General features: G+C 40.1%; 1 protein-coding gene across 5 annotated transcripts; it reads right to left on the bottom strand.

Annotated features, from left to right (window-relative positions):
• LOC120723921 (cytoplasmic polyadenylation element-binding protein 4-like) lies at window positions 1–10,687 on the bottom strand. Of its 5 annotated transcripts, none has more exons than XM_040015759.1 (11): window positions 10,544–10,687; window positions 8,547–9,666; window positions 8,340–8,438; window positions 7,387–7,480; window positions 5,151–5,174; window positions 4,628–4,804; window positions 4,294–4,383; window positions 4,076–4,194; window positions 3,478–3,592; window positions 3,211–3,392; window positions 1–3,052 (listed from the first exon to the last, which is right to left on the bottom strand). In XM_040015759.1, the coding sequence occupies exons 2-11, from the start codon at window positions 9,609–9,611 to the stop codon at window positions 2,825–2,827; spliced, it is 2,193 nt and encodes a 730-aa protein (XP_039871693.1). In that variant the 5' UTR covers window positions 9,612–9,666; window positions 10,544–10,687; the 3' UTR covers window positions 1–2,824. The 5 variants fall into 5 exon arrangements, with proteins under 5 accessions (XP_039871693.1, XP_039871695.1, XP_039871694.1 ...); XM_040015761.1 differs by having other exon boundaries at window positions 7,387–7,477; XM_040015760.1 differs by lacking the exon at window positions 10,544–10,687 and adding an exon at window positions 10,096–10,530.
• Window positions 10,688–11,176: the final 489 nt, after the last annotated feature.

Raw genomic sequence — 11,176 nt, 5'->3', positions numbered from 1 at the left:
TTCCTCACAGCGTTTTTTTATTCGTTCAACATCTCACATTACAAATACTTCAAATGTATGCATACAGTTACAAACAGTTGGCAGCAAATGAATATATGACATTAGATCTTTGTTTTACTTCAGTACTACAAACCAACTATAAAAACTGACGTCTGTATTGTAGCGCAAATTAATCAAGAAAATATAAAAATTGGAACTTACATATAAATGTGAAATGACTTTTAAAAAAAAATCAAAATGATATCAGGTAAAAAAAAAAAAAAAAAGTTAATAAATATAACCTTCCCATCATTTAATTAAAAACTATTGAAATTTTGCAATCAAGTAATACTAACAGACATAATCATTTTTTCCCATGTGAAAATGTGGAGCACAGATACAGCAATTAGAAAAACTAGACACGTCAACGAGTTGAACACATCACCCCAAAAAAAAATATGACAAAGAAAAAGAAAAAAAAAAAAAAAAAAAAAAAAAAAACTGATCAAAATGATAGTAATTCATTTCAACTGAAAATATAGCAAACGGTAAATACATTATCGACCTATTATATACACAATGTTTTCAATCACAGTAGCATGGTTGTAGCAAAATATGTTAATAAGCACAAAACTAATGTTTAAAAATAAATTCAGGTATAAATTATTTTTTTCCTTTTGCAGACATCAGCATGAACAATAGGAAACAAAGGTGTGTAAATGACTGCATGGTTTATATGGACTGAATGACTTACACTGCAGAGAACTGTTTCTGGAAAGAATAAGTATTGCACATAATGGCTCAAAGTTAACTTGCAACATTAAATCACATTCAGGTTATGTCCCAAAGCATGCCACATCACAAAGGGGGTCAAAGTGATCAAGTCTCCTCACCTATGTCCTACTGAGTGTCCTCTATGTTACAAAAAAAACAGACCTAAAGTGTTGTCACCGTGTAGATTGCATAAACATCACGTCTGTGTAAAGGAAGGCAGACTCCATCATGTAAAGAGAGGCTACAAGAGAGGCAATCTCAAAGAGAAATAAAGAAAGTCAAAGAGAGAGAGAGAGAGAAAAAAAAAAAAAGGAGATCTAGTGCATTACATTAGGTCCTGCATTATCACTAGTCATTTTATTTCTTATGCATGCCAAGAATAAGTAGAACTCACAGGCAGTCCCAGAAAGAGGATCTAAATATTCAAACAGCTGATATCCACTCCGGTGATAGAAGGGAAGATTTCACATTGATCAAAGCCAAAACATTTACCCTAATGATAATCTTAGTGACTACACCTAGGAGCAAAATATCAGATTATATGCATTTTCAAGACTATCAAAATCAGTTTAGAAAGGTCTTGCCATGCCTTAGGATCCTGTAATGATGTTTATTAGGACAGAGGAGAATCCATATATGACTGGCTAATGATAGCTTTATATATTTTTTGTTGTTTTGTTTTTTTAAATCTACAGAATCACACCAATGCACCAGACAATTTTCAGATTTACCAGCACTTAAATATATAAAAGCTAATTGAAAATTATATTAATATCATTCTTTTTTTGTTAAATTAAGTTTACCATAAATGCAGATCTCTTAGTAACAAAGGTACAAAATTATTTTTCACCAAGTGAAAAAAATGAGGTATTGCAAAAGGAGTTCTCCCATCTGTGAAAAATGTGCCTAAAATGACTATTGAAAAAAATATTTAGAAAAGTAGTGCATAATAAATGTATATATGTTCATGACAAAATAATCAGCTATAAAACACTGTACAAAAATCAGCAGGCCATGTATAAAATAATATCTTTATCTCTGTGACAGCAAATTCTAGCTACTACCATATCCAACCACAACACTTGTGAGAGAAGCTCCAGTCACGGTAGAGCGTGCAGTGGTACACCATGAGGACAACTCAGGGAGACTGGACTGTGCATTCCCATTAGTTTGTACTACATTAGCATGTTAGCTTCCAGTGCTAATATCCCTGACAATATAAAGTGAGTAAATACTACTGCCAATACCTGAGCCCTGAGGGCTGTGTCTTTGTTAGCTGAAACTCACAAACCAAAACTCCAGCCATTCCTTCACTGTACGAGAACGTTATCCTGATTACCCTCAGATCAATGACTGTTTTAGGTGATGTGTTTAGGCCAATCTTTGGTTTGCCCTTTCTGGTTACAAAGTGTTGACTTTTAAACCAAGACCTGAAAACTCATGCTGACAATCTTAAACATGTGTACTGAACTGAGGGGGAGATTTTTTTTTTTTGTCTTTTGTGACGTGGCCAGATGCTATACGCTGAGCTGCTTGGAAAACTCAATCATCCATCCATCCATCTGAAACAGAGTTCCACCACTGTTCACCTCAACCATTTACATTAAACCTTTGGTAAATTGTACAGTTGTTCTCCAATCCTGCAAGCAAAAAGTAAGAAAATGCACCCTTCCTAAACTCCCATAGTTAGTATACTGATTTAGGTGTGATGAACCTCACTTAAATTTTATGTTACTCTCATCAACAAATGTAAGCAGCTTTGCCAGCTAATATGAAAAAAAAAAAAAAAAAAAAAAAAAAAAAAGATAGTCAAGTCAACAAGAAACACAAATCCAAATATAATGCATCCATATGCTCATGCACACTGAAAGTCAAAACATAAATGGGATTTCACTCTTCTTAGCATTTACTTTTTGTGGGCCCAAGTTTAAAAAAATAAAAAAATAAAAATAAATTATCAATATTACCATTTTTTTTCTCAACTTAAAAGAAAAGTGCATTTATTTTTCATCATAGCCCATACCCCGCCCTTAACTACCCCTTTCTCTCAGTCCCTCCCAGGTCTCTTGTCTCAGTTCCAGCGGAAGGAGATGTGTCGTGGTCGGTCCCCTCCTTCCTTCACCAGCGGCTTGTGGAACTCGCGGCCGGCCCGGGAGTGGATTGCTGCCCAGCAGTACTCACAGTAGTACTGCAGACAGGTCACATTGGCGCAGAAGAAAGGAGCAAACTTCCCTCCGCAGCGAGTCCCCTGGCACTCATCGCACAGCTGGTCATCCAGGACGTATGGCTTCACTTCCACCTGGGACGAGAGAGAGAGAGTGTAAAATGTGGTTAAATGGAGTCTGAGAACGATTAGAATTCATGCGACATGTCTGGTAAGTGGGAAATTTATATTTTTGAAACATACCATCTACATTTTCAGGATATGAATATGGAACTAGAATCGGATCAACTCACCCGTTTATCAATCTCCCCGTGCTGCAGTTGAACAAATCGGGCACTAATGGCTGCAATGTAGCTTTGCTGATTGGAGAAGGCCACTCGCCCTGCCCCTTTTGGATACTTCAGTTCAGGATCTGTGTCGATCCCAGCATAACACACTCCCCCATACAGACGGTCCATGATCATGGCAAGCTCAACTGGAATAGCAATGAAACTTAGAGTGATTTTAACAGTTTGAATCTCAGAAGCTTGATACATTTATTAGTCACTTCAAATGTATACCTGCACGCAGGGGACGAGGGACACCTCCTACAAAGATAGTCTTCCTTGGGTCCAATGGCTGAGAACCATCCATTACAAAGTCACTATCATTTAAATTCCAGGGCCGGATCTGGACCTACAAAATTTAAAATGCATAATAATTTCCCCAGTGTCCTACTTGTTTCTGACCAAGATACATTTAGAACTGATAATTTTAAGGCCTTTGTGCTCATGTAATATAGATTATAACAGTCTGAATAGTCTTGTCGGTTGCGGCAGGGGCTTTCTACAAGAAGCCTCTTGTGTGCTGCATTTAGCATACAGCAGAATGCAAAACATTTGTAATGAGGATAGACAAAAAAAGCCCACTGCATCTACGCTGGAAGTGATTCGCTTGTTTCACAACTTTGAAGTTGCTGGCTGGTCATTTGCAGGCTCTTATTGCAGAGTTAACCCCTCTAATGTATTTACTACTGTTAATATTCCAGTCAGTAATATTCTTCAGTCTGGAAGTTGAGGAAAGATTGTTAGGTCCTGCACGTTTGGCAACGACATATGTGCGATCCACATGATTGCAAGTCACTTCTGGTGTGGATGCAGCTTTAATGCTAAAACTCACCGGTTTGTCTTTGATGGTGGGGCTGGAGACACACAGGTAAAGCTTGCCATCCTCCTGAATGCAGGCATCAATCAGGGCCTGAACAGAGCTCTCATCTTGAAACAGCAGGAATGCATATCCTGGAAATATTGGGCATTCGGAACAATGAGTGCTCATCAGAAAATAACAAATTTTAATCTGAACGGCACAAAATATCAAATTAAACTTTTCTGATGCACCTTTGGGTGGAAAATAGGACTTGCTTTCTGCCTTATGGGGCCAGTCCACGAAAAGATGACCAAACCGACGGAAACTGGCAGTGATTTCATCTAGAAAACAAAAAAAGAACAGTAGTCAACAAGCACATCAGCAAACCTATTTAAAATGGCACTGCATATCACTACCATGCCACAGGACACCATTGATACAGTAGCTGAAATATAACTTGTAAATATATAACTTAAATCTAGAAATGCCATAAAACACGTGAAAACACAAAAAAAGTTGTTTATATTTCATTATTGTAAAAACTGCAGTTAGTCAAGGACCCCCTTCAGGTTTAACATGACTCACCTTCATCTATGTCTGGGGGCAGCCCTCCAACAAACACCTTGCGCGAATATCGCTCCACACGTTCACCATTAAGGGATGCAAAGCAGTGGCCTGGACCGAGGCCAGCAAGCCCCTGGTCACCTGACTCATCATCTCCAAAAGAGCGCTCATCCTCCATGGGGAACAAAGACGAATGACCTAATCGAGAGAAGGATCTAATTAACACAGTTTAACTTCCAATCAGAATTAATCCAAATAAGTTCAATCACAAGAAATAAAAAAGGACAATTGCCACTTCTTATCCCACAATAAAATTAGGATTACTATTAATACTAGTTCTTGATGGACAGCCTGCAAAGGTGTAAACTCCCTGAAGAGGAAAAAAAGATCTCAAGCAGTGAAGACAGAATAATCAGTGATGCAGACAAAAATCAAGCAGACAAACAGAGGCAAAAACAAAGCAATCATGTCAGAGGCAACTGATGCTCTTTAAATCACATCAAAGAAATCAAAATGACAGACATATGACATTAACAAGCTTTACCTCGTCTTCTCCCATAACTTCTTGCTGCATGTAAAACAAAACAAGACACTTAAATTGTTTTTAGAAAAACATCACAAGATAAAACACAAATATATAGAAAATTTCTATCAACCATTTACAATTAGTTGTGAAGGTCTGGACTCCAATTTTAAGAAACATTTTTTTTTTAATCTTAGGACACTGTTGTCTGCTATGCTGACTTCAGCTGAAGTATTGCATATCATTCAATGGTAGAGGTGAATGTCCGCCCTAGTGAAAGAAGCTGAAGTTTACTGAATGACACACAAAAAAAAAAAAAAAAAAAAAAAAAAAAAAAAAAAAAAAACCCACACAACAGGAGCAGCTTCACAAAACTGAGAGATGAAATGATGCCCAAATGGAGTAGGAATTCTATTAATTCCCTTCTCTCATGTCTAAATAGCTGAAATGATGAGGGGGGGGTTCTTCATGTACAGGAAAAGGAAAATGACAGCATTTAGTAAAAAAAAAAAAAAAAAAAAAAAAAAAAAAAATTTAGAAAAGGCCACAAATGCAACTCACATTGTCAGTACAAGTAAACTAAATGTGCATCTTGGTGCAATATACATTAAAATGAGGCCAAAAATGTGTGTTAAACCACTTCGTTTCACCTCTGTGAATATGACCACAGGAATATGATTTTGATTACTGAGAAGCCAAGAGAGATGGAAAAAAAATTAAGAGATGGAAAACATCCTCATTTAAAATGGCATGTATGACTGTATAAAAGATCAAAGACCAGGTTTTTAAAAAAAGGTACGTGCATCCACGCTCTCGAATTAGCATTAACAGAACTGGCTGTGATGCAAAATGGCTCCCTTCTGACTGATGGTGACAAAAGGTAGATGTTTTATTAATAAGGGAGTCTGCGTCGAGATCAAACAAATGCCAGTGGAAAAATGCTGCATATGATTGGTTTCATAACTTAATAGAAGATGGGTAATGTTCTGCACTGAGAGACTGAAGACTGCGTTGGCCTCATTCACAGTGTACGTGGTTAGATTTTAATGCATGTTTGGGGGAAACCACCAAGGCATTTATGTGGCTTTGTAAAAAAGTAAAAAAAAAAAAAAAAAAAAAAAATCATATTTGACTTTGTGCCCTAGTGTTAATTTATGGTTATCTAATTCACTTAGTCTAAGCCGGTCTTCGTAGCCCACAATAACTGCACAAAGGAATTACCAAAATGGCTGCCGGGGAGCCATGGAATTGTTTTGGTGCTGAAAGGTTGCAGTCAAATAGTCTTTTACTGGTTGGAATTTTCACAACTTTAAGGAAAGGTGCTGCTCCTAGAGTTTAACACCCCCCCCTTCTCAAAAAAAAAAGATAAACAAATAAATGAATGAATCTAAATAAATCATGGAACAATCTATAACAAAAGAAAGAGATAATGCTCCGAGGGTTCATGAAAACACCCGATCGATATGACCAACGAGTAAAGCTGGGGTAGTTTTAGTGGATAGAAAAATCATGAGCAACACCTGTAAATCAGTGTTAAATTTCTTGCAGCAGCTCCACCCACAGCAAGCAGTGGTTCCACCTTTGACCCCAAATTATTTAAACTGGGTTTTTATACGTAGGGTGGACAACCTACACGAAATGACACGGTGTCACATAAGGTGAAGCATCTTCAGATATGGGTTTTTGTAGGCCACCTTTTTTAGGAAGATTTTAGCTTCACAATAGAAAAACCACATTGACAACATTAAGGTTGCATAATTGCACAGCTAGTCTAAAGTGCACTCTGATTATCTTGGCACCGTGGTTGTCCTTAAGAATTTTCCTTCACATCCTGCCTTGACCTGATGTTTTCCATTAAGGTTGTTGGAAAGTGTTCAGGGAAAGCTACATTAACTTTTTGGGGGGTTTTGACTGTCTGACTGCAACCCAAGAATTGAAAATGATATAGGCATCCATATTGGAAAGGTCAATAATATCCAAACCTACTAATGCAACGGTTTGCCTGCAGTAAGCACGAATTTAATAAAGCTGAATAATATTTGTGGGTAGTCCCATTAACATCAAAGCACAATGCTGCAAGAGAAACATTCAAACATAACATATGCAATTACATATGCATTTTGCTACTCAAGTCCTGCAGGGGATATGGAAAAAAATTCCTACGTGTCGAATAAACACAGATTTCTGAATACATTTATTTACAGCCAGCAATGAGAAAATCTAGCTAGGTCTCACTGTTGTTAGTGTGGGAACCAACCTTTTAAGGAATCCTGCTCAGCCCTCATAATGTCAATCAGAGAGTTCTCCAGAGATTGCATACTGAAACCATCAAAGGACCGTGTTCTCTCCTGCTGAAAGGAGGGGAAAACAACAATTAGCTTCCTCACTTCCCAAAATCACCATCTAAAGCAGTATAAGCTGTGAGATACCCATGATGCTAATAAGTATTAAAAGGAGAAATAAAAATTCATTTTTCCCCTGTGGTGACATCCAGCACAGAGCACTAAACAGAAAATGGAGACAAACAAAGTATGTTACAAAGTCATCTGCATTCGCTTGTAATGTGACATCTTTCCACTGAATCTGATAGCATCTGATAGGAAGATACACTGCATAAAATGAGCCGGTGAGAAAAAAAAAAAAAGAAAAAAAAAAAAAGCTACTTTCGGTTTTACCACATTGCAATCAATACAAATTCTAACCAAAACTGAGGAGAGTTGGATTTTTAAAAATTCTAAAAACAAAGAAAATCTGTGAGCAACACACAACTGGTGATAAAGACTACATAAGTAAAAGTGTGTCACTTTATATAAAAGCATATCGAGTGTGTTTAAAGCTGCAGCAGAGCGTAAGACAACTCGAATCAGGACAGTAGGAAACCCATGTGATCAACCAGATGATGAGACAGCTCTCTTTTAACCAAATGATCTAGATAAGATCTCAGTACACAATAAGTTTGAAGTCATCCGTTTAGCTGGCTTGCCTGTCACGTCTCCCGTTTTGCTCAATGGTTCATTTGTTACATTTGATACAGTTGAGCAAGTATGACAGGATTATATACTTAATTAGTCTGTTAAAAATACACAAAGCACATATACAATCACAGTCCATATCTGTTCATCATTTCTCACAATACCTACTGAACTTAATTTAGATATTGAGTAATTCCCTTAACAACAGCCTGTGTTTTATTTTAGCCTGTATGCCTACCTGGAAAGGATAAACACTGTCATTGCGGCTCATGCTGTCCTCCACCCAGCCCTTGTGGTTAATGCCAGAGCTATTTCTGGGGAACTTTTGCAAAGGAACCTGGAGAAAATGTTAATAATTGTATGACAAGTCTCTTTTATATCAGCAAATGCAAATATCTACTATGAATATACATAGTATGAGATTAACCATGACAGCCCCGTCTACCTGATTGTTAGGGAAGGACTTCTTCAGTGGCGAAATAGAGTTCAGGCCTGACATCCCGCCGCCGACACCCCGTCGGTAATCCCGAATCCCCTGTGTACCTCCCCAGCCACCATACCCACCTGGGCTCCACGAGGTGGATGTGGGAGTGGAAGGGCTCTGGTAGCTTCCCCAAGGGGAGGGAGGTTTGTTCTGGGTAGGAGCAAGGTGGGGCAGCTGTGTAAATGGTCCAGTGCGATGGGGATGTGGAGGGAAGGAAGGCTGGGGTTGATGAGGGCTAGCTGGGGAGCGCCTGTGCTGCTGTGGAACCCCTTGTCCCTGGGGATGGTAGTGCTGAGGGTGAGGTGTGGGAGGGTGATGCTGGGAGACTGGCCCAATCTGTGGGGAGAAACTACCTCCTGCTCCAAAGCCAGGGCCAGCATGGTGGGAGAAGTTGTGGAACAGCAAATGTGGTCCATTAGCATTGGAGCCAGCGGGACCAAAGAAACCTCCAACGTCTTCCCCAACCACAGGAGACTGGGTAGATGGGACAGCAGGAGACCAGTTGTTGAAGCTGGTCAGAGAAGATGAGGAAGAAGTGGATTGTGCACAGCTTGTACCCATTCCCAGGGTGTCCTGGTAGTCAAAGCCACTTAGCACCGGAGACTCCATCCTCAGCTTCTCCTTGCCAGCACTGCTCTCCAAAGTACCCTTCTCCAGGGAGCCGTCGTCAGGTAGAGCTCCCTCAAGCTCTCCTAAGCCTCCACCGGCCTCCTGCTGGCCTGGAGACAGGGCCTGAGGCTGGGCCTGGACCTGAGATTTCTCCTGCATATCCTGGAGGTCCAAGGCCTTGGACTTTTCTGACTCCAGAATCTCATCTTGCATGTTAGTGTGCGGGGTTACTGCAGGGAACAGCCAAGCACTTCCCCCATTGGTGGAGCAGGTGTTGTTTACAAAGGAAGGGGGGCTGGGGGGGTTGGAAGGGTGGTGAGAGTGCTGGGGTTGCAGGTGAGGAGGGATCCTTACAGGGAAAGTAGATTTGTTGCCACTGCCGTTCTTCACCAGAACTCCAAACCCGTAGTCCCCCATTTAGGACACCCAGTAAATCTTAAGCTCACTTTTGACTTACTCCGTCTTCTTTATCCTAAAATGTGGTAGAAAATGTATGACAAAATTTCAAAAGATTGTTAGAGTTGGCACCTACAAAATATGAAAAAACACACACACAGCCTTGCAAACGCAGTAGATGTGCTTGGGCTGCACCCTGCCTGGTCTTGTGATGCAATCAATGAGATTAAATCATTGACTCGCTTGGCTATGGGAGGCCTCAGATGAAATATAACACTAAAGCAGGAAGGCAACCACGGAAAAACAAGCGCAGGCAGCTAACAGTCTAAGCTTGTGAAGCTGACGTCTCCAAAAGGTCGTTACGCAGCTAGCAGCAAGCTAACAGCTGCTCCGCCACCTTCCATGTGCCCCATTAATCATGCAGTCACTTTTAAAGTACGTTTATGCATTGCAGGCTAACCACGAACGCTCAAGAGTCACGGTGACCAACACCACGAACACCTACCGAATGATCTCCCTTTTCCAAGCAATGACCTCCCCATAAGCAACCACTTAAATACAGGAAAATGTTGATGACGTCTCCAGTCTGTTCTGAATGTAGGGTAGTTCCCTTCACCGAGCCGCTAGGCTAGGATAATAGCCGATAACCGCAGAGACGTTGTAGCATACTGGCACAGCAGCCAGAAAGCAATAAACCAGTTCAGTCGCTGCAACGTCTCCTCGAATTTCCGTTAGCGTCAAAAACCTCAGAGTTTTTCGCGACGTGACATGTTGGAACCGGTGTGTGGCTCTTTAAACGACCTCGTCTGTTTCGTGTCCTGTATGTTCAATGTCACACAGCCTACCAATCCTTGTCATCATTTCTACATCCCGAAATACCGTGACGCAATTTCGACACCTACTCCAACGTAACGACAGACGTGTGTAAGCGTCGACATGTCGGGCATAGCTACCTTTAGTTCGGCGTCATGACCTTATCGTTTAGATGTTGCCATATTTTAGCGTTTTTTCCTTTTTCTGCATTTCCTATGCAGCCGGTGTAAATGGTCTCCACTCTCTTCTAGATGACAGCTGGACCAGTCGGAAGACACTTCCGTCTACAAGCCCTGCCCCCAGCTCCAACAGCTAGCCAGTGTGTGTCAGGATTTCCCTCCGTAGCCCCGCCCAAACAACCCTAGCTCTATTAGCTGATTGGCTAATTGCTAAGAGGAACCACCCATCATACGCCTTCTCGATGAATGGCAGATACACCCAAGACGCTCTAGTCCCAAATAAGGATGTCTTGAAATTGTAGGGAAAAGTATTTTATATAAGGAAAATTATCTGTATATTTTTTTCTGTCTAAACCACAATGGAAGAGTTAAAAAAACATATTAATAATTTCAGTGACTTTTAGGCTTTTAGAGTAAAAAGCCAATATTTGCAACCACCTTTTTCAAATGCAGATGAGATTATTTGGCTAAGCAAATGTTTGTAGTATTATATTGGCCCTGAAAAGCAGCGTACTTTGGTAGCAATAGATAGATAGTAGGGAGATTTTATTGATCTGCTGCAATCCCTATCCACAGCATAGTCCCGCATAGCAA

The sequence above is a fragment of the Simochromis diagramma genome, unplaced genomic scaffold (genome assembly GCF_900408965.1).
Source record: "Simochromis diagramma unplaced genomic scaffold, fSimDia1.1 OVJJ01000685.1, whole genome shotgun sequence".
Taxonomy (NCBI): domain Eukaryota; kingdom Metazoa; phylum Chordata; class Actinopteri; order Cichliformes; family Cichlidae; genus Simochromis; species Simochromis diagramma.
This window is presented reverse-complemented; position numbering and strand designations above follow the sequence as displayed.